At 39.1% G+C, this 27,346-nt stretch overlaps 3 protein-coding genes across 11 annotated transcripts in view; 1 reads left to right on the forward strand and 2 right to left on the reverse strand.

Annotated features, from left to right (window-relative positions):
• Positions 1-806: 806 nt before the first annotated feature.
• On the reverse strand, positions 807-9,121 carry arl8 (ADP-ribosylation factor-like 8). Its single transcript, XM_028569713.1, has 6 exons — positions 8,673-9,121; positions 6,463-6,523; positions 6,217-6,364; positions 4,762-4,845; positions 4,438-4,589; positions 807-2,589 (listed from the first exon to the last, which is right to left on the reverse strand). The coding sequence occupies exons 1-6, from the start codon at positions 8,716-8,718 to the stop codon at positions 2,541-2,543; spliced, it is 540 nt and encodes a 179-aa protein (XP_028425514.1). The 5' UTR covers positions 8,719-9,121; the 3' UTR covers positions 807-2,540.
• An 850-nt stretch (positions 9,122-9,971) lies between these two features.
• On the forward strand, positions 9,972-16,848 carry nsun6 (NOP2/Sun RNA methyltransferase 6). 3 transcript variants are annotated; one of them, XM_028570038.1, is made up of 12 exons: positions 9,972-10,064; positions 11,046-11,129; positions 11,645-11,800; positions 11,895-11,992; positions 12,347-12,453; positions 12,572-12,725; positions 12,961-13,042; positions 13,205-13,324; positions 14,540-14,684; positions 14,819-14,964; positions 15,897-16,022; positions 16,111-16,848. In XM_028570038.1, exons 2-12 carry the CDS (start codon positions 11,055-11,057, stop codon positions 16,288-16,290), a joined length of 1,389 nt encoding a protein of 462 aa, XP_028425839.1. In that variant the 5' UTR covers positions 9,972-10,064; positions 11,046-11,054; the 3' UTR covers positions 16,291-16,848. The 3 variants fall into 3 exon arrangements, with proteins under 3 accessions (XP_028425839.1, XP_028425840.1, XP_028425841.1); XM_028570039.1 differs by having other exon boundaries at positions 11,898-11,992; XM_028570040.1 differs by having other exon boundaries at positions 11,901-11,992.
• Positions 16,849-17,670: 822 nt separating this feature from the next.
• Positions 17,671-27,346, reverse strand: part of cacnb2a (calcium channel, voltage-dependent, beta 2a) — a 72,418-nt gene continuing 62,742 nt past the window's right edge. For all 7 annotated transcript variants that reach the window (XM_028568782.1, XM_028568777.1, XM_028568780.1 and 4 more), the window contains 6 exons: positions 27,269-27,327; positions 25,386-25,495; positions 23,500-23,651; positions 22,217-22,312; positions 21,524-21,706; positions 17,671-20,174 (listed from right to left, as the gene is read on the reverse strand). In XM_028568782.1, coding sequence (XP_028424583.1) covers positions 19,422-20,174; positions 21,524-21,706; positions 22,217-22,312; positions 23,500-23,651; positions 25,386-25,495; positions 27,269-27,327 — 1,353 coding nt within the window. In that variant the 3' untranslated portion in view covers positions 17,671-19,421. The remainder of the gene's footprint in view (positions 20,175-21,523; positions 21,707-22,216; positions 22,313-23,499; positions 23,652-25,385; positions 25,496-27,268; positions 27,328-27,346) is intronic.

Raw genomic sequence — 27,346 nt, forward strand, 5'->3', positions numbered from 1 at the left:
GTCACAGTAAAAAATATATAATATATATATATTTTATATATTGAAAAAAATAAATTAAAAGTCATAGTATAGTATGTTGAATATAATCATAGTACAGTATGTCAAAAAAAACAAATGAAGTCATAGTATTGTATGTCGAAAAAACCCTCAAAGTCATAGTATGTCGAAAAAAATACAAAAATGTCACAGTATAGTTCGTCAGAAATAACTCAAAAAAAGTCATAGTATAGTATATTGAAAAAGATCCTAGTATAGTATGGTGAAAACAAAGTCATAAAAAAGTCATAGATAGTATGTCAAAAAAATACAAAAAGTCATAGTAAAGTAGGTCCAAAAAAAGTAATAAAAAAGTCATAGCATAGTATGTCGCAAATAGTCATAGTATAGTATGTCCAAAAAAGATCATTAAAAGTCATATGTCGGAAAACTAATAAAAAAAGTCAAAAATGTGATATTGGTAGGTTATAAAAAGTGCATAGTATAGTACGTCATGAAATGTCAAGTATAGTAGGTCATAGAAAAGTCATAAAAAGGTCCTAGTATATGCCATAAAAATGTAGTTTAGAATGTCGTGCAGGACAGAGAGGGGGTATGAGATTGGTTAGGGTAAGAATACCAGGGCAAGCACATCAGAGGCAGTAAACAGTCACTAAAATCACCTTGTTGGGCACTTTTTCTAGTGGAAAGTTGGCAGGAAGGTAACATTTTGGCCCAAGCTTATAAGTACACGTTAAGTAGGCTATTCATTCTAAACCCAATCTAGAATTGTATTTCAAATATGCCTCAAAAGAAACATCTATTCAGGCTCAAAGTTAAAAACAATCCTTTATTGAAAAGAAAACTGAAATACAGTACATGACCCAGACTGGACACCACCACACTGACAGTATAAGATCAGTTCCCTTGCTTTGTGAGATCAAAGCAAAAGCTGCAAACCTTAATGCTGCAAAGAGTCTGGGGGCTGCACAGTTCACCCTTTTCCCTCTTAGTGTAAAAATACCTTGTCCCACAACAAACTATACTCTATAGATCCAGAGCCACCAAGATGTCACGGTTTTGATTCGATGAAACTCATGCACCTCCTCCTTTTTGGCCACTGTGGAACTTGCAAAAGGTATACATGGTTTCAAAGTGACACATGCATAGATCTGTTACCAAGTTCAAGGAATTCTTATACTGGGTAAAGAATAAAACAAGGGTAAAAAAAAAAAAAAATCATGGGCAAACCAATTCATACACATACGGTCCTCCAGACACTCACAACATAATTAAGGCCGAGGTTCAATTATTGTAACTATATGATGGCCAAAATATTAATAGTAAAGATCATCTTAATGCTACTAAACCCCTGAACCTTCAAGTCCAGGATGGTTGATGACGAGTAACAACTTCCCCATAGATGTGTGGCATCTTTTTGATGGTGGCTTATTCTGATCCCTTTGTTTAAAAAGTACAAAATGTTTAAAGTGGAATATGTGCCAAAATGGCTGCAGAAAATTAAAGATGTATGTTAAGGATGCAGTGGATCAGTCACATACACCTGCAGAGCACCAGTGATCATCTGTTAATACAAAACGGGTCTAGATGCTAACTCACCATGAGCAAACCTGCACTCCCTATAAAAGCAAACAATCATAATGCATCATTGACAAAACATAGTGTATACATTTAAAATACTGTTATTAAAACGGAGCAACTTGCATTTTAAATAATAATGTTTCAGCCATTCAATGCCTTGCAAAATTAGTTAAATGGCTAAAGTAAGGGTCCGTTTTTAGAAAAAGTTTGCATGCCAAAACTCTGAAGTACAGGTTCAAAGTTAATAAAGAAGGGAGATTCATATTTTAACACATTTCGATACCGCACCAACAGGCTGTAGTGTGAGAATAACCACCAACAATGTAGCTTATAAAACTGAAATCATGTGTGGTATGCCTGTGCTAAAAATGAAAACAAAAAAACAAACATGAGAACTGAAACACTGCCTAGTACCACCATTCACAACTGGTTTTACAATACTGCTTGTAATCCCTTTGTTTGTCCTGTCAATTTTTACCTGAACATGATCAAACTTATATAGAGGCAAATAATAATATTAATACTACTACTACTAATAATAATAATAATAATAATAGAGATGCACCAACGTGATGTCTATGGCATTCTCTTGATAGGATATGGTGTGACCTAACATGATATGTATGTAGTGTAAATCATGTCCAGTGTCCCTTTGCACTTGGACATACTCTTAACTTAGTGAAATGATCCTCTTCTCCTCCTTTACTGTCAAAGTCTCGTTCTAGATAACCAGATGGCTTCATCAGTTCTGGTCACGTTCCCATCCACTGGGAGAGACACCAGTTTCCACTGTAACAATTAAGCTGTGGAAGGTGTCAATGCCCCTCCGTCTTGTGCCGTCTCCAGAGGTTCGAAGTCCAAGTTTGTCATTAAAAAAATAAAAAGTAACAATAAGCCAGTAAGGATTGTTGCCACCGTGTGGGTGGTGCAGGTAGTCAGGCCATCGGCGGCTGAGGGAGGGGCTATCTGAGTCCAGCCCTCGAGGTCATCCACTCAAGGCCTTGGCATAAACTGGAAAAACAGTGAAGATGCGTCAGTGGAAAAGTGGACAAACCTTAGACAGAAATCTTATTCAAATGGAGTTGATACCTGACAGTTCCTTCCCCTGGCTGCACTAAATATTTACAATATACCAGTGCGGGGCAGATACAGCTCAACGAGGCCTTACCTTACTGTTTATGCTGAGAAAAGATGTGAAGCTTCAGGGCTTTAAACTCGACACACGCAGTGACATCTGGTGGTTTACAGAACTCATAGCAGCCCTTAAAGGCTGGTTTCAATCTCAATGTGTGAAATAAAAGTCCAAGAGGTCTACATGTTATTTATTAAATCTATTATACTTTTGTTCACAAGTGGTGCAGTAAATGCACATATTATTGTGCAATATGCTAGATTAAAATAAGAAATAAATGCCACAATATGTTTGCTGTGTACCTTATTGGAGTGGTGCAGGCCCAATGTCCACTGGGGACTCATGTGTTTAACTTCATGGTTGATATCTGTAGGAAATCTTGCATGAATCGCAACATAATGTGATTTGATTCAAGAAAGATATTGATTAAAATTTTACTTTCATAACCCTATCACTTGATAACAGATGGATATATTTCTATACTTCTGATTATGTCTTTCTAGTGCACATTACTGTATCTCTCCATTATTCTCCTCTCTTCTTATCCTACTTACAGTGTGTGCACAAACATCTTGTTATGCCTTAATATTAGGAGTGTGCAAAAAAAAAAAAATCGATTCATATTTTTATTTTATTTTCGTTTTGTAAATGGCGTGTATACTATTGTCCTGAAATGAGTTTAGCTCGCCATTCCCATAGATGGTGCTGCTTCAAATTCACACTGACGCCTGGGCACTCTTGTCATAAGAAAGAACAAGTGCAGCAGAAGTAGTTTAGTCTGTACAAACAATGGCAGACCTCACCTCAGAATTATTCAACCTGCTCCATCCTCACTGAAGGCGAGAGTTTGGGCACATTTCAGCTTTTATAACCTCGAGGGGAAGACGGAACTTAATAGGAATCGGGCTATATGCAGGCTTTGCAAAGCGAAAGTTAAGTATTTTGGAAACACCACACTTCAGAATTCACATGATACGCCATCACCCAGAGATTAACATTAAAGACGTGGACGAACAACAACCTAAAGTACCTAACATGCCAGTCAACCAACGCACTCTTTCAACGCTCTAAACTCCCACCCAACTCTGACCGAAAAGCTCTTTTTATTTAACAGTTTTATTTTATACTTTTATTTATACTATTAAATGTATTTGAAAGCTGGCCAAAGCTTGGCAAAATAGTTTTCAGTTGCAAATGTTTTTATTTTTGTATGAAGACATATAAAGTAATATCAAACTACATTTAATTAGTTGTTTCTTTTCTTTTAAATTGTATGACTACTGAAATCACATGGGAAAAGTAACTACATTTACATACTGTGAATCGTTTTTGAATCGAAAATCGATTTTGAATCAAATCTCGACCCTAAAAATCGATATCGAATCATGACATTTTCTGAATCGTGTACCCCTACTTAGTATACTTGAAAAAAACTCAAGCTTGCACAAAAGAGAACAACTCACTAAACATTACACGGTGACAAAACATACGTCCACGTTTTTAATAAATACATGTCTTTTGTTAAATTTGTATATACACTCACGTTTTGTTGCCTTTAATAAAAACATGGCACTGATTATAATAAGATCAGTTAAAAACATCTGTAACGTGAGCATAACTCTAGGTCGTTTGGCAGTTGGAAAGGGTTGGGATCTTGAATTAGTTCAAATCCTGGAAACCGTGTCACTCAGTACACACATACATAAGCATCAACATATGTCCCTTACCCCTCTCCTGTAAGTGCACAGCAGGACTGTATGTGCCAGGGGTGGTCTTTGATGGAGCTCAGGGTGAGGTATTTGGAGATCTCTGCTGCAGACATACAGTCCTTCATATCCTGCTTATTGGCAAATATCAACACAGCTGCTTTCCGCAGGTCCTGAGGGGAGAGCACAGAGAACAATGAAACGATAACCACGCTCTCTGCCACCTTTTGAAGATGTAAACAATGTAGTGGAGTGGGAAAAGTCTATCACAGTCCATTCAAAAAAACAGGGGCTGTGTCGGCTTCTTTACGGCCTTACAAAGATGTGTTAAGATGGGTGTTTTACCTCATGAGCCAACATCCTGTAGAGCTCCTCTTTAGAGATGGCCAGCCTCTCTCTGTCTGTGCTGTCCACCACCAGAATGATGAACTGCACAGTAGGAGGTAAAAATCACACAGACTGACCTCTTTTCAAAAAGACTTTTACAGCAATGAAATGCAACACAGAGGGTGGGCATTTCCGGGCCAAGGGCTCCACAATGGGTACTGGTGACTGCTATGCTAATAACCCCTCTTTGAATGAGAGAGAGTGACCCTGTATGACAAAAGACCAAAGGCACGTTAATGTTGGGGGGGGGGATGTCAGAGACGCCATTTAAACCCAAACGACTCAGGAAAAGATTTCAACCATGCGTGTTATCCAACATGACACAAATCCCAGCCAGGAATCGACATGAGTCTGACACAGTGGAACAAAAGAGTGAAGTTACCATAGTAACTATAGGGTTACTACAATATATGGTTCCTATAGTAATCATAGGGGTCCTAGTAACTCTACTGTAACAGATATTTAGTGCTTCTCTGCCATAAATCTAAGCTTCTTCACTGCAAACACAGGTTGCGTACATTAGTGTATACTATTCTGATATGTTGCATTACCTTTTTGTAAGCGGATTAGGCAAAAGAAATCTGTCATGTCAAATCTCAAGTGTAAAAAAAAAACACTTTCAACACTGCTGAAACTATAGTTGCAACTAACAATTCAAATTCTTAGTTAATCAATTAATCTTTTAGTCTATAAAATATTTTAAACAAAAAAAAAAAATTGTATTGTAAAATTGTACTGAATGTCTCCAGGTCCGTGGTAATATCTTTAATGTGCTTGTTTTGTCTGTCCAACAGTCAAAGACCTTAAGCCATTAAGTTTACAAATCACATAGGACATAGAAATAAAGCAAATCCTCACAATTGAGAAGCTTGAAAAATGATAGAAACGGTTAATCAATTATCAAAATAGTTGCCAAATAATATTCAGTCTGTCGACCAATCGTTTCAGCTCTATAGCAGAGAGGTGTAAGAGAACAACTGAGGAGTCAGGTCATGTGTGAATGGCTGTGGCTTTGTATTTACTTGTGACCTGTTGTGTGGTATGAATGGTCAAATGCAGGTTAACCCCATGCTGAAAATACCATGTCATGGCAGATGCTACATCAGGATAGTTTAATCTGTGTGGTTCTGTAGAGACCTCTCTTCAACACACATCTGCCTCTGCCATAACTCTGCTGTTCTTCTCCTCCTTTCTCTAAAACACTGCAGAGGCTGACCCTCACTTTGCTTTTCAGATAGGCCCCTTTATGAAAGGGTGACCTCTGACTTGGGCGGCCCCTGCTGCCGTCTGTGCTCTAAACAAACACACCAGCTGCCACGTTCTGGAAAAAAAAACCTGCTGCTGGTCTTCTGTTGCTCTCCTCTGCTAGAATGTACTACACAGTGTACAAAATGTGTTGCTTGTATTTCTCACCTCTGTATTGGAGTAGTAGGTGTTCCAGGAGGACCTGAGAGACTCCTGCCCTCCTATATCCCACATCAGAAAGTGAGTGTTCTTCACCACTATTTCTTCCACGTTGCTTCCGATGGTGGGTGACGTGTGGACGACCTCATTCATCAGACTTTATAAAAACAGAATCATAAAGTGAGTTTTTGCTGGAGAAGGAGTACTATGTTAAAGTGGGTTCCAACTGTAAATTTGATCAATACAACTACTTACAACTGGTAGAGGATGGTGGTTTTCCCAGCATTATCTAGTCCGACGATTATCACCTTGTGCTCTGCAAAACAAATACAGTATAACACAACTTCAAGAGGACATCGTTATCAAGAAAACACTCATGTAAATGAATTCGCTTCACTGTCAGTTACTGAAAAAAACATTGTGTGGCAATGAGTAGGTCATAAACTATATCTGATCTCGGTCTATAAAAAGGCATTCATGTTATTCATAGTATTAAAAATCATACAGGCTGAACTTATTTCAAAACTTCCTGACCCATTTCCCCCCCAGCAACGCTGATAACTACACAAACTTCTTCCCATTCATAAAAACCAGCTAACAGTAAAAGGCTTTGACGGCCGTGAAGCAGACAAACATAACAGAATAAATGCAGAACCAGAGCTGACACAGACATGCCAAAATATCCCACTTTAGTGTTTTGACTTTTCCGCCCTTCTGAGGCCCCTGGCAGCTGAGGAGGAAGGAAGTCTGGTCAGAGGGCTTGCAGTTCTGATAGTCTCTGTGCACCATACTAGGTTTTGGAGGATGTTTCATGTGTATTGCTTCCCAGGAGAGGAGCTACCCTGTGACAATCCTGACAGCACAACTGACTGTCAAATTCCTTACTTTTTTTAATTTTTAATTTAAAAAGGTCCCATTTTGAAAACATTTCAGTAAACTATTGAATGGAAATGTGTTATTCCATCACATCTACCCCAAGGTTGGGTCAGATTCCTTTGATACAGTATGTATTGTGTAACTGAGATGTTATATTTGCAGTCAATTTATTCCAGTGGATTACCTGAAAATAGCTAAGCAGAACACTTACTGGTTACTAATTTCTAAAAACAGTATGCGTTTCTTCTGCAGATTTATAAACCAAAAAAAAGAAAACAAAATATGCATGTAAGTCTCTTTGACATTTATGTATTGGTCTTCTAACACAAAATGGAGCAAAGTGGTGACACAGCAAACTGTTTCAGAAGAGAATAAAGCAGTAAACCATAAAGACACATTTAAAGTAAAATTACACAATTACCAGCACCAACCCTTTTGGTCTGATTAGCTACTTTCAGGTGATCACATTACTTTGTTGATTACATGTAGTTAGCTAGACTCTGTTGCTAACATACAGACTGTGTCTGTAATCTCTTAAAAGTGAATAAAATGCAACACCAGGAACAGTGTAATTTTCCAGGAATTAGGGAATGAAAGTAGGAGACCTTCTCTGCTGCACTCAGGGCCAGGCATCAATGTAACACAGGCCAAAGGAATTAAGACAAGAGGGTTCATATAACTTCACTATCTAATGATGATAACGACCATTACAGTAAAGCAGAATATGAAATTGCTCAGTTGGTTATAATTTAAATATTACATTAGCAACACCAGATCCTTTATTACTTAAACTATCTTTCCTATCCCCTCATAAGAGCAAAAAAAACATACTCGCATATTGGCAGAAAACTGCTCTACCAACCAGTTAAATGAAGTTGAACACTTATTACTTTACATCAGATTAGAGAAGACTCATTACATAAAACACACCCTCACTATGTCATCTGCAGCTTAAAATAAGAAGACAAACGTTGACCACTGTTGGAATATTTCACAATATCAACACGAGTCAAAGAGTTTTGCCATGCCTTATGCTCCTCTGAGTTTAGTGTTGTTATTGCTATCCCTTTGTTTTTCACTTTCTGACCAAATATCAAGTAAATAATTGTTCAACTGAATCGTTATTTGTATGTGAAACAAGGTGCACAATAGTAAAATGACGAGAACGTTGAGAGAAAAATGAGAACATTTAACGTTACATTTAACAGCTTTCAACAAAGTCAGGGGAACGTTATGTGATGTGTCCTGGAAAGTGATTGACAAATGGATGAATACGCTCTCGGAGGCTTACTGTGACTTAGCTAAGTTAATCATGTTGGTTGACAACCTGATAAAACAGATTAACTAATGTTACCGTCTTAGAGTGGTTGATAAAGATGGGGAACTGTAGTTTAAATGGTTGTTTTGACGTGCGAGTTACACAAAGACAGCTCAGACGGGAGAGTCACAGAGATGCAGCGAGATAATTCACTCCCATCTGTTATTATGGGTCTTGCTGCTCACTTTATGCTAACGGACTAACAGGTATTATCCTCGGTTGAGTGGCTAGCGGGGGGTTAGTGAGCCGTAACAAATTCACCAACACCCACCTTGGTTACAGAAGAAGCTCCACAGTTTGGCAAATATGAGGCCCATTGTTTAGGTTGATGTCTGTCCGTCCGTCAGTAGAGTGGGCAGCAGCACTGAGCTTTTCCACTCTTAAGTCCACACAGTACAATCCGTGGCTAGCTAACATTAGCTGGATGGTCTCTTGTCCGCAAAACACCTCACCGACCTTTTGAATGCGGACTCCATGCGCTCCAGTTACAACTAAAACGCAGCTAACGCGAAAATGCAATGGTGTACGGTATCATAGATATGGTAAATTATCATCGAGCGGCTCAGGTTAACGTTTAATCCTCCACAAATCGTATAAACACTGGGTGGTCAGTGCGGCACTGTGGTGACTCTGCTCGCACGGCTTCTTCTGCCCGTTGGCTGCTGGCAGTGGTTCGCTGGAAAAAAAGCAACCCCAGCTATTCAGCTCTTCCGACTACGTGGTGACGTCGGGCCGTGTTACGCGTTGGCCCTTTTTTGAAAAGCAGCTTTAAAAAACAACACTTTTAAAGAGTGAAGGCTTTTAAAAGGGGAGCAGACGTAAATATACACCTAATAACACATATATACGTATTGTGAAGCTGGGTAGCAGGCACTATACGGCAAAATCAATGTAATTATTAATTTGAATTCCATTCACAAATTGCATTTATACTGTACTTTCTGATTTTTTTCTTGGTATTTTACTTTTATTATTTATTTGTTTTATTTTCAATGCACATAGCTGAACATTTGTTCTAAAAGCAACATATTAGTTATTTATTTTTTTATTTTGTATTAGTGCAATGGGACATAGTACAAAAGGTAACATAATAGACAGACTGATGTAACAGAATATACAGATAATAACACAAAACAGTAAGACATGACAAATAGAGGTTATTATGATTTATAATTTGGTACAGATTTTTTTTTTAATGGGAGTATTGTTTGCATGTGCATGGATGAAAGTGAGGCAACACTTCAGCATTTATGAGCAGTATATAAACTGTACAACTATAATGTAGTTGGAAACAGATATAATTGTTTATTTATGTATTTGTCAGTAACTATAATGAATGACAATATAGTTGGACACAGTGGTAATAAAATAAAATATATGTCTTTATAGGAGAAGTTATATCCTGTATATTTATAAGCACTTAAAATGTTCCTTTATCTGCTTATAACTGTATTATAGTGTGTACAAAACATGTATTAAATGTTTATATACAGCACATATATATACCGTGTATATCTAATAAAGCACAAGAACATCATACAGGTATTGCTGATCAACAGGCGGCATTACTTCGATTTATGAATTCAACCAGTGTCATATGACTAACTAGTGACGTACGCGGAAGTAGTAGTTAAAACACCAGCGGTCCATGCCTCCATAGAACGTGAGTATCTAAAGATGATTAAAAACGCCTTAACATCGCTGTCACACTTATGTTAGCCTATTCATTTAACTGATCACTCATTGATTATGAATATTAAAAGCAGATATGTTAAATAGGATTGACTACCAGCGTTTAGACTATAAATATAACCCGTTTGTACGTAAAGTAGGTAGCCTATATTAATATATGATTTAATGTTGGCAGAAAGCACCTCCTCAGGTTATTATTACCACACATGGATTCTGTTATTTAAATATCGCACATTTGTTACATTTCATTCAGATAGTGTCAATAATAGACGGACATTGTGGAGAAGGATCAACCGCTTACGGGCTAAATTAGCTCATTAAAATCACTCAAAATTATTTAATAACGAATTATTTTTTAATTGTTTTACTCTGTGTATTTATTGCATTCCTTTAATTGCATGTCTGAAATTGCTACCCATCCTTACAGCCTAAGATAACTTGCAAAAAACAAAAAAATACACAACTCTACAAGAAAATGCATACAAAACAGAACAAGACATAAACGATGTACAACAAGCTAACAATTTACAATCAATAATAAAATCAAATTACCATAAACCTCAATAACAAACACCATATCAAACATGACTTTTACTTATTTTAAAACTGTTGCAACTTGAGTTTAAAATGAACCCGGATATTACCCCTTTTGAGTTCTGTGGGTAAAGTATTATTATTATTATTATTACGATGATGATTATGATGATGATGATTATTATTATTATTATTATTATTATTAGTTGTTGTAGTAGTAGTAGTAGTAGTACATCAGCCTCTGTACTGTGGGAATAAACCATTGCAAAGAAATGTGTGTTTGATTATCCACCAGACTGTAAGCAAGTTTAAACCACAACAGGGGCTCCAAACGGTAACCACATCTTCTCCTACGGCAGTTCATCAATTAAGATTCATTTACTTTTCTGTTATTGATCAGATACTTTTCTTTTTTCAGACTGAAGAAATGTCTATTTTTCCAAGGATTTCCCTGAAGCCTGAAGTCACTGATTATCTCAAGAGTGTCTTCTTAAACAAGGAGGTACAGTAGGAGTTTAAATGTGTTTCTTGGAAGTGATTTCTCTCTTCTGGATAATCATAAATACGCCTCATTAAAAAAAGAGGCTCTTCCTCTCTTTCAGTTGAAAAGATAACACAGGGATGATGCGGGAACCTTCACAGCCTAGCTTAGATTTTAGATAAACTGAAGTCTAGTAAAACCCTCCCTAAGAAACGTTTGGCTTTACACCAGCATGTTGATATCATTTCTCGCTGATGTTTCTGTGTAATTGTAGAAAGCAAACCGCACAATGTTGCTTGATGTTCTCCACAGTAGCTGTGGTCCTGGGAACTATTTAGTAATTCTGTTTAATATGTTGACCTGAATGATGTTAGTTCAGGTGGCAGCATTGTTATTTTTACTTGAATAAATTGCAAAATATCTGTTTTAGGGATATATGCTAAATTTGAAAGGCTGAAACTTGAAATCAATCAAGTTCTTGAGATTTTTCTAATTGTTTAATCCAATAATTTTAACATCATCTTGTTTGCGATCAGGTGTTAGCTGCAGTTGACCATCAGGAGGCAAACTGTCGTTTCCAGAAGCTGCTCACATGCCTGTCTCACCCTCCTTCATACACTTGTGTTCGGGCCAGTACTCATCTCGCTCCCCTGGAAGAGATCAGACACAAGTTAGGAGAAGAGCTTAAAAAGGTGAGAATGAAAGAGGGAGCAAGGAAAGTACCCACAGTGGTGGTCAGTCGAGTCCTAATCCTTCAGTGTGTTGTTGTTGTTGTTGTTGTTGAAGCAGCAGATGTGCACCTCATCAGCAGAGGAGGTCTCCGTTCAGATTCTTCCTCACCCGCGAATTCCAGATGTGCTGCTCCTTCCCGTCGACGGCCCAAGGTATGTAAGGAATGCTGGAACAATGTCAGACGAATTTGAATCTGCTCTACGGAGTACACACTTAGCCTTAAATTGCAGAGTGTTTCCTGAGGCCAAACCCACATGGAATTTCATAGAATGAAATGTTTTTGGGGTAAATGGTGGTATTATTGCATGTAACTTCTTTTAACTTTTGTTGACACACCTGCCGACAAACAATCAAACAAAGGAAACGCTTGAAAAGGTTGTGAAGAATTGTCCATGCATGCCATATACACTATGCTGTATCTCCAGCATCCAAACCATCCATACTCTGCCACAGTCCACTGAGGCGGATGTAGAAGTGTGTGACTTCCCTCTCTCTTGTGTTGTAAGACCTGTGAAGCAGCTCAGCTCAGAGGTGATGGTTGGTGCTCAGTGTGGCAGTGCCGTACTGCGGGGTGCTCATGTCTTCGTCCCGGGGATTCTCGCCAGCCCCAAGTGTAAGATTCAAAGACAGATTCTTGTTAAAGTCCATTTAAATACATATTTTGTTATAATGGACATCATAGTGTGTTTTCTTACATGAAATCAACCTGTGCTGCGTTTCTTTGCTCTTAGACATGAAGGCTGGAGATGTGGTGTCTGTCCTCTCTGACTTGGAGGGTCGGTGCACCCGAGGAGCCACGAGCTTCCAGGGAAAGAAAGTGTTTGTGGGAAACGGAGTCGCTCAAATAGATCGCTCCAGCATCTTCTGCACAGATGAACCTGCCAAGTAAGTAGACTTTGTTTTTGTTTTATAAATATATGCAAATGACAAAAGTCAAAGCACACTGCTGCGTCAAGGTCCAAAATTTAAAAAAAACATTATGGTGGCTGCATGATTAAAAACAAGACAACTGCGTATTGACCGCACTCCAGTCTTCCTCTGGGTCAAACAGGCATGGTGATTGTGTGGTTAAAAATTCATGAAGGAAAACGTATTCAGTCCCTGTCGTCTGTTGTTTTAGGGGAATAGGTGTTCGGATGGTAGAGCCACTTTACCAAAGTCCTTCCTTTGATGGTGTTCTACCCAACCTGGCATTCCTACAGGTATTTATAGTATTAGAATATACAATAAAGTAAGTATGTGTACTGTATGTATTAATGTTACAAAAGTGTTGTTAAATTAATAATACAGCAGAACGGAGGGATGCACTCGTAGAGTGGACACTGTTTTGCCTCTTCTCGTATTCTTTTCTCCATGTTGTGCAGAACCTTCCCTCAGTAGTTGTGGGACATGTTCTCGGGCCTCGTCCTGGAGAACGGATCCTGGATATGTGTGCTGCACCCGGAGGGAAGACCTGCCACATCGCTGCACTCATGAGGGATCAGGTACAAGTTCTACAGCTTCAGCTGCAGATGTTAGCTGATCGAGGGAACAGAGTTATTTTCAAGGTTTTAATCTGAGAATCCAGTCTATTATGTACACATATGGTACTGTATATAGCCTGATCCAATAAAATAGGGATCTGGGCCCCCTAAAGTTGTCACAAGATAAATCTTATAGGTAATAAGATGATAAATGGGATTGTAAAGAATCAAAAACATATTTCTTCTACACTTTTCTCCTGACTCTTCTCTAATAATTAAGTACTGATAATTTTACCCTTCCAGGCTTCTAAAGTTATTCACATTAAACTATTTAAGAAACTGCTCATAGAGTTATTAAACTTGTGCTGAAAGGTCATATGTAGACATTTAGGTGGACAGAAGCAAAAAAAGACTGTGAACCACTGATCTAGAAAATCATTGTTCCTAAGAATAGGAGGTGCTCATTCATGCTATAGCTCTCCTCTGTGGACTTTTGGACGTTTTTTTCTGTGTCCTCCATGAAGAAGACACATGCTAAGCTAGTTATAGGCATTTAACAAAGAACAAAAGTGTAGTGGAAAAATAAAATTAGCTGTAAATTGTAAATGCATCTAGTAGAAGAGTCCTGAAATAAATACAACCTTTGTAAAACGTATAATAAAGATTTCTGTGTCATTAATCATATCTTTCAGCTGTATATATTATTGGATTTAATGAGGCCACATCGTATGTTATTAAACTACAGGTATAATCAGTGGTGGAAAGGTACTAACTACAGTACATTTACTCAAGTCCTGTACTGAAGTAGTTTTTAGGTACTTGTATTTTACTTGAACATTTCTTATGTTGCTTAATACTTTTACTCCACCACATTTATCCGACTGCTATAGTCACAAATTGCTTTGCATATTTTGCATGTTATTTAAACCATACGACCGGCTTCCATAACATTTCACGGGTTGAAATATTCTTACTGCACTGCAAAACAAGGTTTTTAGGACTCAAATTAGGTTTTTAAGTATTTAAAATCAGCTTCATTTTGGCAACAACAAAAATGCTGCTCACACATTATTACATCAGTGTTAATAATATATATATATAAAGAGGGCAGAGTATATTAGAGTACTTATTTTACTAGAGTACGATTTTGAATTTATTTTTAAGGATCTGAATACTGTATAACTGATGCTTTTTGTTCCTTGTTAATGAGTTTCGGTCTCTTTCTGTCTCACGCAGGGCGAGGTCGTGGCGCTGGACAGGATCCGAAATAAGATCGATCGAATTCATCAAAACGCCCAAATGTTGCATTTACGGTCGATCAAAGTTTATTGCTTTAACAGCACTCAGGCTGTGAGCAGCGACCCGGCACAGGAAGCTGAAGGTACAGACTGACAGTACACACACGCACACGGACACACACACACACGTATATATGTATATATTATTTATATATATATATATATATATATATATACACACACATACATATAACTTCTGTTTCTGAACATATTCCAGGACCTCCCTTCCCTCCTGAAAGTTTTGACCGGGTTCTGCTGGACGCCCCCTGTAGTGGCCTCGGACAGAGACCCAGCATGTCCTGTACCTGGAGCCTCAAGGAGATCTGTTCCTACCAGCCACTGCAGCGCAAGTTATTCCATGCTGTAAGATTTACCACACAGATAAAGAAAGCACTTTGACATCCCTTTTTTTTCACATTACATCGTTATTCAAATCACTTTGACCAATAGATGGCAGCATTTGGCTGTTATTATACTGCTGTGTGATTTACAGCTTGAATTCACATTTTATAGGTGAAATATAGTTTTTTTCCTCTGATCAAAGCTGTGAATGATATGACTGATTTTTAACACCCAATCCACTGATGGTGTAATACTGACAATTTTGATTTATACACAAAATGTTTTCTATGATTTGATACTCAATTGGGTGTTGAAAATGTTTTTAGAGGTACAGCTTTTAGCTCTGAAGTGATAAAGTGAGTCAGGAGTTTGTGAATGTTTTCTTTTTTAAGTATATTCCTTTGCTTCAACTATGGCTAACAGATCACTAAAGGGAGATTAGAGTCCAATGCAGAGGACATAATTTATCCCGCTGACATATAGTGCTTCCTCAGTGTTTACATGCATTTCCGCAAGTTATTCAGCATCTAGAGTCTAGTTAAATTGATATGGTGAACTTGTTGGAAAAGAGTTGCTTATTTACACATCCAGCAGTTAACAAGCAACATTGTCATTCAGCTGGAGTCGTGTTTCTGGCCACCTGATGAATGAAAGTCCATTATTCACTTGCTAAGTGCTTCACTATGTTCACCAGATAGTGTAACTGTTTGCTGTTGGTACAGGTAGCGTACAGTGGTATTTTAATAAACCTTGGCCAAAAACAATGCTATGAGAGCAGTGAGAGTGAACCAAAGCAGGAAAGTTGTGAACATGAAAAGAAAACAATGAGCTGAAACAAACTATTATGCTCTGTTAAGCTGAGGAGAATTCATCACTATGAGCAACCGCTTTCACATTGTCATACTAAAAATATTGATCTGGCTGCTTTAATAAAATGTCTTAATGTATTGCAGGCAGTGCAGTTGTTGAGGAAAGGTGGGGTTCTTGTGTACAGCACCTGCACAGTGACTCTAGCAGAGAATGAGGAGCAGGTAGCCTGGGCCCTCCAAACCTTCCCCTGCCTCACGCTTCAGCCTCAGGTAAAAACACTTTAGCCACGTGGACAGACTCACAAATATGGAGGGTGACGTTAGGAAAACCTCACCAAAATCACGCTCTTGTTTTCAGGAGCCTCACATCGGCGCAGAAGGCATGCTGGGAGCCGGCCTGTCACCTGAGCAGCTGCGCCTTCTCCAGAGGTTCAGTCCTGAGCTGAGCTGGGACCAGGCAGGAACGGCAGCACCCCTCCCCTGCAGAGCCGACAGAGACACTATCGGCTTTTTTATTGCAAAGTTCCTGAAAAACTGACCAGAGGGCATGTTTTCCTCTTCCAGCATCATCAGCTCTCGCACCAGAGACTGCAGACGGGAACAATAGTGTTTATATTATAACACTGTGTGTGCTTTGACGAGGCAGTGTTGACAAAGACACTCACTGTGGTGTTTACAGCATCTGCCTCTTAACAGCTGCTCTCTAAAACTGCGGGCCATATAGGGATAGGCTTTATAAACACAAGAGCAGGAGAGAGGAGAGTGCAAGGGAAAGAGAGGGAAGGAGGGAGGGGGTGGAGGCACGTGGGGAAGGATGGAGACTGAATGAGTATTGGCAAACGCAGCAGTGCTTGCATCGCCATAACAACAGTGACGACACAGCTGCCATGGTCACAGTGGATTCGCTACATCTTAGAGATCAGGAAGTAGCGGGCAGAAAGAGGTCATGAGAGGTATTAACAATTTAGCGTCTTTTAGTAGTGGTGGAGACAACTGGGACCTCTTAATTAAGACTTCTGCGGCTTGTAAGAGAGAAATGATGACTTGTGTAGTTCATTCACCAGAAGGAAATTGATTTCTTTCATAATAAACTTTAAAAAAAGATTTTTCTCTCTTCAAGTTTGTTAAGCAACTGCACATTATTGGATTACACTTATGAAACACTGATTTAAATACAAATTACAATACTCATCACTAATTTATTCAGTGCAAATTGAATTATGGGTGTCCACTAACTGCACAGAATTTATAGATTTATGCCAACAGTGCACAAACATCTGGCCGGTTCTCCCAACATGCAGCATTTTTAAGACTTTCACAATGACCTCAGCTCATTCCCTCTTCCGGGGAATACCATTAGACTCTTAAAAGTCCACCTAAACACATCTGTGTGGAAATGCCAGCCGACTGCACGTTACCTCCCTGAATCTGTGCATTTCACTGTATGTAGACTGCTGCTCTTTTCACTACTGCACTGAAGGTGTTTAACAATATCACAATTCTGAGATCACATCAGCTGCATGTCTGTGAATACTTGTTTGTCTATTTTAGAGGCGTGTGTTTGTGAAGAAGCTATTTTAGATGCATCCCCTCAGTATTGTCATCAATGTCGATGTTGTCATGACGACTCAGGAGGCAAGCCGGAGAGTCTACCTCAATTTTTCAGCAGAGTTTCAGACGACTATTTATAGACACCGCTCTCCTCCTCTGTCTGGGTCTTCTGACAAAGCATACATCAAATCCTTTTCCCCCCTCGACAGTCCTTTGTTGCCAACCTTATTCTTTATATTTATGCATTATGTACATACACATGTACACTGTTAGAAAATCTGTATTGCTACCAATGTAGCAAAATAATGGAGTTGTTTTTATAATTACAATTGCCGGACAAAACCATACAGAGTGAAGGGACAGGGTGGGTTTGTAAACAGAGGGGCACGAGTGAGCTCAATTTAATTTTGAATTAATACATGAAAAGTTTAAATATGATCCAACGTCATTGACTCTTAAAATGGATCCTGTTAGTCAGGGGAGTGAATGAATGGCAAAAGACAAAACCATCTTTGTCTGGTAAACATTTTTAAATAGTTTGAGTTGCAAATGCATCTTTTAATTTTTGTTGTGAGGAACGTATTGAAGAAGATATCCCTAAAATGAATACCCTTTATATTCTGGAGTTAAAGTGGGAATTAAACAACATTCATTAGAAAAAGGGTGTCAGACTTAAAAAAAGATGAACCATGATGGCGTTTCGGTAGACCGACAGTAAAGTTGCAATGTCATATCAAATTTCACTTGAAACCAATGTGAATCAGTAAAAGTGCAGAATCAAGGGTGTATCAATGTTATAAAATGTTTCTGGACCCATACAAAGAGAACAGTATTGCATGTAAGAGAGGAAGTTATTGTGGAACTAGTTCGTCTTGTAAGGCAAGACTAAGGTGCACCTCGAGGGAGGCTTAAATATGTTAAAACCGAATGCCCAAAATCATAGACGCAAAATTTAAAACAGGAACTAAGCAATAAATGATGAACATAAAATTTAGGAGTAGTCCGACACTTTGGGAAATATGCTTACTAGCTTTCTTGTTGAGAGTTAGATAAGAAAATGTATACCACTTTCATATCTGAACCTGCAGCTAGCGTTAGCAGCCGGTTAGCTCACAGTAAATTATGCCCTGCCGTAAAACCACAACTTTTTTTAGACCTCAATTTTTGTAAAAAAAAACCAACTAAATAAATGAGATATAAAGTGTTAATTAGATATTAATTTAGATTTTTTTTACCTTCATGTGTCCCTGTTTCCAGCTAAGCTAACCGGCTGCAGCTTCATATTTACCTCACATATAAGTTATTAATCTTCTCATCTAGACTCAGTTGGCAGTTAATTAGGTAGCTAAACCTAATGCAGTCCAATACAACAGTCCTGTTCCGGTTATTTAGACTACCCTCAGATATAAATGGAGTAGACAAAATAATAGTAACGCCTGCCAGTAGAACAATACATAATACAATCCAACAGCACCACAAACTGCAGCCTCCAAGATGATGATTAAGTTTTATAAAACAGAATGGTAGGCTTTATTGCAGGACTGCTGTATTAAACTGCATTTGTGTTAGCTAGGTGTACCTAATAAACTGGTAACTGAGCAATAATAAGCAAAGAAGCTTATTTCTCAAATTGACAAACTATTCTTTTAAAACAAAAGACCTGCAAATACAGCATCAAAATACCTTGGTTAGTCAACCGTTGCAGTCAACCCTAGCAGTAGTCTGATGGAACAAATGATTCAAGTGGTAGCAAGAAATGAAAAAGTAATAAAAACAATAAAAAATAAAAATGCTAATCACAGAAAGCACAGCTCAGTACAGAATAAAAATTCTGCTTTTGTGTCATGCTTTATCAAACACAAGTTTAAAATATGCATATTTGAGAATATTCATGCATATCCACACATAAACAACGTCTATGCATAGATACACACATACATATATTTATATATTTATATTTGTATCTATGTAATCAAAATCCTGCCATTTAAAAAGATGCAACAGCATTTACAAAGGAAGTGTACATAAATAGGATGCTGTGGTTTCAGGGTATAGCAGCACAATGGGAGAACAGAACGGTTGGGAGTTCCAAATGAGCTTTAGGGGGGCTTTGGTCCGTCACTGGTGGATGTAGGAGTCTCTGGCCCATTCTCCTGCGTCACCCCTCTTTTTAGGAGCCACCTCCCCTTCTCGGTCCCTGTCTCTGTCCCGGTCGTAGTAGTGGTGGTGGTGGTCACGTGCCGGCCGGTGGTGGTGCAAGCGCTGCTTGTTCCGTTCGTTATGGTCCTGTTCACGCTCCTTTGAGCGGTGGTGTCCCGTGCTGTGGCCGGCTTCATCCGCCCCACTGCGGTGATGGTGGTGGTGGTGATGGTGGTTGTGGTCCCGGTGGGGCAGTGGCTCATAACGCTGTTGCTGCTGGGGGTGCCCCTCCCCTAGATCCTCCTCCTCGTCCTCCTCCTCCTCCTCGTCCTCCTCCTCCTCATCCTCCTCTTCCTGGTGGAGGAGCTGAGTGCGCGGCTCGATATAAGCAGAGTCCTTGCTCTCTCGGCTCTCTCTGCTCTCGGGGGTTTCCGAGTCCAAAGTCTCCTGCCGGGAGAGGCCCCGGCCTCGACTGCTGCTGTGGTGGTGATGGTGGTTGTGTTGCTCAGTCCGGGTGGAAGACGAACGGTGGTGGATGTGTTGGACTCTCCTGGAGGCCTCTGTCCTCAGAGGTCTCTCCTCCTCAAGCCCATCCCCCTCAGCCTCCGCATCAGCATCAGCTTGGTCCTGGCTCTGGTGGTGGTGGTGATGGTGATGATGGTGCTGGTGATCCTCTCTGGAGCCCTTTCTCTCCACTAATGCTTTCTCTCCTTTCTGCTCTGCACTGCTGCCCTGAGGTCAGTAACACATGTCAGTCAGTCGGGTGACAGAAAGCAAGAAAATACACTGCAAAGACACACAAACACAACTCATGCAGATTAATATTCACTTCACCCTTGTTCCGGTGCATATTGTATATATGCACTTGAAAGCACACACACACACACACACACACACACACACACACACACACACACACACACACACACACACAATGCATCTTGAATATTCATGAACCATTCATTGAAGGTTAATGAATCCTGGAGGAGGAAAGGTAAAAGTAAACTTTAAGGTGTTTTCAGTTTGCAGGACCAAGATGGACCTCTTATGTATTTCTGGCACCTGAAGTCTAAAAAACATTTATCCAATGGTCTCTCCACACTCACCACACTAGCAATCACATGTCAATCCCACTCCTGCTCCTCATTAATATCAGGATTTTCCACATTTTCAGTCTTACATTTCCCATTGTGATGGCAGTGGATGGAGAGAGGGGTAGAGGTTATGGGATTATACAGCATCTCAGATATGTGACATAAGCTGAAAAGTTATGTTACACCATACAGACTCATACCATGACAATGACAAACTTTCCTGCATGACACGCTTTTGAAAAAAAGACATGTTCACTAGTAAGAAAAGTAAATTAATTGCATTTGAAATCAAGGGTTTCAGGTAATCATGATCACTTCCTGTCTACCTCTGCCAGCCCACGATACACTTAATCCACACTTGGACTGCTTTGGAGCTGTTTTCAGAGTAACGAGTATCCCACTATTCACCACAGTCTACTGCACCACACTGGTCCAGTAATGCACCTCTAAGCTGGTTTAACGGAGCAACAATAATCAGTCGACGGAAGTTAAAGTTTATCATATGTTGAATTCCGTCTGAATATTCTTCTTCGTGTCCAAACACTACACAGTTACAGCAGAAAATCAGCAAATGTTTATTGCTCAATAAAAAAAACTATTCTTCTTGATGAGACAGATGCACACATAAATATTAAATATCTTATATTTTTATCAATAATTTTGAGAAATAAAATCCTTCCCTACCATTCAAAATAATATCAAGGAATATCTATTTTACTTAAGTAGACTTGCATGCTTCTAACTAGCTTTAATTGCTGTATAATTGTATAACTCTCAGCCCTTGAATGTGACTGTATCGGTTTATTGTTCATTATGTGGAAGTAATAAGACCATAAGTGTGGGTATTGGAACGGATCCTTAAACTCATTTATTGCAGGTTTTCTTTTTCTCTCCCTTTGTATCCCTGTCACTTCCTGTCCTTTCCCGTTCATCTGCACAGCTTTGCGACAGGTATCCCCACCCTCCCTGTGGCCTCAGCTCTTGTACCTGCACGCCGGAGACCGGGGCTGGGCTGGAGGGCAGGGTGGCTGTGGGCAGCTTCGTTAGCAGTGTGTTGGGTGGGTTGCAGCTGGTGGGGTGAGTGCTTTTCCAGTAGGCCTCCAGGTAATCAGCCATATGCTCACAAGCGTCCTCCAGCTGGTTCTCATCAAGTATGATGTCAAACATCTCCTGAGAAAGGGGACAAGGTTGCAGACAGGGTTAAAGGAAATGGAAAGGAAAAGGACATTTTTTTTAACAATAGAAGACTTTGATTCAAGGACTGTTTTTAGACATCTAAAATGATCTATAAAGATATCATACTGAACTTTATACATGTATTTACAAAATGTCAGAGCTATGTTAGAATCAACCTACTGAATTAAACGCTAAATAGCATTAGGCATTAATTCTGAGAAAGTCTTCAACAGCAATTCCCTAAAGATATGGACTGTTATTCAAATTAAATAAAGCCTGCACTTTCACAAGCCTGGGCTGCTCGCTTCATTTTCTAAAATAATAACTAAGCTGATTACAGAACTGGAAATAGAACTGGCACGAGTTATTACACTTTAAAAAACAAAAAACAAAATCTGATTTCACATATACATGTAACTAAAACCTAGAACCAAAAACCATCTCTAAAAGAGAAAACTGCAGGTTGTTTGTGGTTGGTAATTTGGGACCACTGTAAAGACTTACAGGAGGGCACTGAGCCAGCTTGTCAGCAGCCACCATCTGGACATTGAGGTGTTTGGCCTGAGACTTGCCTCTGGACTTGATGAGCCTCTGCAGCACCTGAGGGCAAATAAGGCAAGGTCATGGTAGTTTTATTTGACCAAAACTGAATTTAGGCTTTGTGTGGACAATATTCAAGTCTATGGAAGTTTTATACTACACAAAAAGACAGAGACAAAGAAGATAGCTTCCTTTGAAGTTAAATCCCATACAGGCAGTGGTGGATAGTAACTAAATACATTTACTCCCGAGAAATGAGATTAAGATCTCACATAAAAAAAAAAAAAAAAAAATATGATCATTTTAGAAAACACAATGCATTGTTAAAAAAAATAAAACTATGTTTTTGGCTTTTGTCTAGTTGAGGGTGATTGTCACAGTTCATTTGTTAGTTCCACCAATAAGACATTTCCTCTCTAAACTTCTCACATAGTAAAATACTTTATTTATTCATTTTACAAAAAGAAAAAAAAATAGAGAAGTCAAAAAATTGAAATTTTGAAATTCATGAAGCAGAACAGAATCCGTTTTTTTGCAACCCCATTAATCATATCATGACCCTTCAGATTATCTTAACCTATTGGAAGGAATCGCTGGAATAAAGTACCTTAAGTAGTTAAACCAGCTCCATCTCCACCAGCAATATTAAAATGCATCAATGCATTAGTATTAAAAGAGTACTCCACCAGTAAAGTTGTCACTTACACATTCATGTTACTTGTCAAAACCTGGCTCCTACTTTTACCACAATGCATAACTCAACTGTCGATAGTTAGCATTAAGTAGGGCTTATACTTTGTAATGGAGTATTTATACATTGGTGCATTGGTACTTTTACTTAAGTAAATGACTGGAGTACTTCTTCCACCACTGCTTAAACAGTTATATTATAACTTAAAAAATATGTCTGTATATGATATGGCAGCAGGTTGTGATTGAGGGGTAGGTGGTAGAGAGCGGTTTAATTTAGCTCACTTCGAGTGTGATTCACACTAATGCCATTTTAATTATAAGCTTGTATCTCATCCCTCTTTAGCTTTTTCTCATTTTCTATGTGACCGAAATGTTTCTGTTTTTATTGATCACTGAATCATGAGCCTTTTTTACTTGCGCTAAAGGTCAAAGTGATGACTCAGTCCCCTCACACATTTGCTGTATACATGCTGTATTTAAAATCACAGCTAGGGTTCCTTTTAACTTACAGTGATTGGTTCTGTCGCTGCATCAAACCCGTTCATTTAACTCACCTTTGGAGAGGTGATCTTGACGTAGACAATGATGGGGGCGAGGGAAGTCTTCCCCAGCTGTGACGGGTGGTTGATGGTGTCGGCGTCCAGAACTACCAGTTGTAACGTCCGGGCCAGTTCGAAAATCCGCTCAATCTCACTCTGGACTTCAGCTGAAGAAGAAAGAGAGAGTCAATTCACAAGTTATTACACAAATATTTCTTTATTCACAAGAACAGCCACTTCCAGGTTGTTTCTTTATGGAAACTGGAGTTCATTAATTAGAAGTCAGATGTTTTTTTTCTTTATAAATTCTATTTTGTTGCTCTGATCTTTATTACTATTGTGCAGTTTGATATTTAATGTTTTTTGTGAAGCTCTTTACCTACTTACTAGATATGGTTTGAATTTCTTGACTTTTATGCTTTTATGCTGGTTTCATAGAAACTTAAATATTCAAAACACATCATGACTTTACGGACCAGGCTTAGAGACTAATAGCTCTGAGAGGAAAAGTGAGCAATGTTCTATTACCTCTAACAAATACCAACTGTTACATCACACAACCCCCACTCGAACAGATGACATCGTGACTGCAACAACTATTCTACAAATATCAGCAGGGCACAATTCCCAATCTAAGAAGAATCATGGCCAAGCTTCATGACTTCCAGTCACGACAAAGTCTAAAGTAAACTGTTAACATGAAACATTCCAACCTAACAGCTCATTCAGACTATGGCTGATTCACAAATTAAAATTTTCCTGCTAAAATATGCCAGAGATGCAAGATCATTTAATGTATCTTGAAGAAAGGAAGGCTTCACTCGCATAAAGAAAATGTCGCTTTTGATTCATAACATTTCATGTAAATGTTCATTTGCATCAGAAACATACAAATCCTGATCTTTTGGCAGATTTCTTTTGGGGAGCACAAAATGGCTTGTTAAAATGGATATTTTAAGTAATTGGCTAAATAGACTCCACGTAGTTCTCGCATTAAGGGTCTGTATTGGATAATATTTAGAAAAAAAGTGGTCAACTAGTCAAATACCGACACTTTGTCACGTCCTTCGGCGGCAGATACCGACGCACAAGTCACTCGCGTGCACTAACAAGCATGGGCATGCGGAGCGGCTATCAAAACAAAGAACAGCAAGCTCAGATTACAACACACACAGAGGAAGTGTGACTTCATTCTCTGCTCAGGACGCTGTTACTCCACTATATCTTTACATAGAAAAAATATTTGTTTACTGCTATATTAATGTTCTGAATATTGAGTACAGCTACTTTACGAAAAAGCTTTGGGTTAAATATGGAGAAAAGTTTTGCTCTTAATGTGGCTCTGTCCTAATGTATCATTAAAAAGACAGTAGAGGTGGAGGAGATGTTGCCTTAAAGCTCCTTTAGAAATTAGTTTTATCTGGGACAACAGCACACTGTTAAAAAAGACTGAGGTCAAATCATCAAGTTGTAGTGTGGTGGCTCTGTGTTATCATATAAAAAATGTAATAAAATACACTTCTTGCTTCCAGCATAGACTTCTCCTGGGACTTCGTCCTCTGCTGTAGCTGCTGACTGATGCTTGTGTAGATAGAAAGATTATCCTCTCAGATTGACTCAGGAATCTGTTTCATTCTAATCACATCTGAACTCAGATCAACCTCAGTCAAATCAGAGCAGCTCTTGGAACTTTTTATCGTGCATTTATGCACTATCTTTCATTCCTAACAAAATAAAACTGGCCAAGGCCATTCTTGGCCATCGAGAGTTATCATTACAATTGTCAAGAGTTCCTTTAATCATTTCCTTCCTTTTCCACATAAGCTGGTCTCCTTGAAAACATTATGAATCAAAACACCAGATGTTCCCAGGCATTGCAGTGATTTCTAGCACATACGTACCCAAGTTTGATCGTGTGTTGGAGCGTTCGATGATGGCGTGCTTGCTGGGATTGTTCAGGACTGAGCGTTTGGCCAGAGAGATGTCCGCGGTGACGCGTGTGATTGATATTCTGAAACAACGGACAAGAAAAATACTTGGTTAACGAGTTATTATGGACTTTATTTGACATAAGATAGAAATACAAACACGTATTCTTGCTGAGTATTAAGCAAAAACATTAAATAAAAGCAAACAGCTGCCAAAAAACAAATTCAAATGACAGAGAGCAGAGACTGCGAGATAAAACAAAAATAATATATGTGTAGACGTAAGGGGGATCACTGTTCTTTATTGATTATTTGACCTGAATTTTACAGTTTTTTGAAGGTAGTGGTCAAAGCAGCAAGTCCTTAAACCCAAACCTGCTAAAGTGTGGGCTGAATCTGTGGCCCGTGAGCTCAGTTGGTAGAGCAGGCGCACCTATATAGAGGTTTATTCCTCAATGCAGAAGGTCCAGTCGTTCGAGTCTGACCTGTGATGCATGTCTTCCCCCATCTCTCTCCCCTTTCATGTCTGAGCTGTCCTATCATTAAAAGGTGGAAAGGCCCATAAAAAATCTTAAAAAAAAAATTAAAAGTGTGGGCTGAATCATAACAGAGTTCTTAGGGTGAACCCAATACATACATATAATTATATTTAACAATTGCCCATTGGTTAAATGTTTGTAAGGTAAGATATTGTGGCTAGTGGGAATTCTCAATAATGGAGAACCGGAAGAGAACAAACATAATGTTTACTACTAGTAGCACTAGGCTTATAATTAAAACTGCACCATCTACTTACATGAGGGAAAACCTCACTAATTGTGCACACACTACTTACGGTCTAAACATATTCACTTACAATAACTATTTGAATAACAATAATAACTATTTGTATGACAATAATGGAAGTGTGCAAAAATGATCAACGGAAGTGAGTGACAACGGAAGTGAGTGACAACGGAAGTGAGTGACAACGGAAGTGAGTGACAACGGAAGTGAGTGACAACGGAAGTGTTCTCCTGCCCTGTTTCAGGAAGGAGGTTTAACAAACTGTGAGTCTAACCCTGACTCTGAGGGCTGGAGTTTCCCTCATCTCAGGGATAACAAACTCAGAGTTTTCACTAAACCTGCTTTCTGAAACGGCCTCACCCGCCAGCTCCATTTCTCAACAACACGCTCACTTCCATTGTCACTCACTTCCATTGTCGCTTATGTATTTGTGTTGTGGCATTTGCGTTTGTGTTGTAGCTTTTGTATTTGTGATGAGTAGGGGGAAATGCATCGCTACCAAGCCACGGCCGAGCGACGTGCGTCGCCGCAACGTGTGGTTACATTTTTCAAGAAATGCACATCAGGCTACGGTGCAGGGTCCGTGTCTCCACACACCTACGGACGTAACCACGGCGTACATCTAACGCAGAAGCATAAATCACACTTAACACATCAAATCTCTAACTGCATTTTAAGAACCAAATGGTTCTAGTTATCCTTCGTTTGTTAACACGTTTTAAAAACAGGACTCAAAAGGGAATTAACAGCATTCACTGCAGCTGCTGGTGGTCTGAGTGGATCTAAGTGTTGTGTAACTTCACGGCCTCTCTGCTTCGGAGGGGCGGATGGACTCAACATTGAGTAAGGAGAATCCTGCTCTGGGCCCACTATGGCCTATTAAGGACATGGAGAGGGCCTATTTAAAGCAGCAGCACACATCTCCAGGCCAAACAAACTTGTTACACACTCCGTCTGCTAACCTCGGGGGACAGATAAATACCAGCCTATAGAGTTGGAGAGAGAGATGAGGAATGAGGAAGGAAGCAGGATGAGCTTGTATTGTTTTAAAAAGGTCACAGGGAACTTACCTTCCTTCGAATCTGTGTTTCAAAAAGTCAAACAGTGCTTTTTGCATCATGTCTGTCACCTGTGGACCGGAAATTAAG

Source organism: Perca flavescens, chromosome 22 (assembly GCF_004354835.1).
Source record: "Perca flavescens isolate YP-PL-M2 chromosome 22, PFLA_1.0, whole genome shotgun sequence".
Lineage (NCBI taxonomy): Eukaryota > Metazoa > Chordata > Actinopteri > Perciformes > Percidae > Perca > Perca flavescens.

Excerpts from the sequence above, each read along its gene's own strand:
- arl8 (XM_028569713.1), bottom strand. The coding sequence starts at position 8,718 with ATGGGCCTCATATTTGCCAAACTGTGGAGCTTCTTCTGTAACCAAG. Across the intron at positions 4,590-4,761 it reads ACAGGATGTTGGCTCATGAG|GACCTGCGGAAAGCAGCTGT; the intron begins GTAAAACACCCA and ends CTCTCCCCTCAG. Across the intron at positions 2,590-4,437 it reads TGTGCACTTACAGGAGAGGG|TTTATGCCAAGGCCTTGAGT; the intron begins GTAAGGGACATA and ends CTGTTTTTCCAG.
- nsun6 (XM_028570038.1), top strand. The coding sequence starts at position 11,055 with ATGTCTATTTTTCCAAGGATTTCCCTGAAGCCTGAAGTCACTGATTAT. Across the intron at positions 13,325-14,539 it reads CTGCACTCATGAGGGATCAG|GGCGAGGTCGTGGCGCTGGA; the intron begins GTACAAGTTCTA and ends TGTCTCACGCAG. Across the intron at positions 14,685-14,818 it reads CCCGGCACAGGAAGCTGAAG|GACCTCCCTTCCCTCCTGAA; the intron begins GTACAGACTGAC and ends AACATATTCCAG.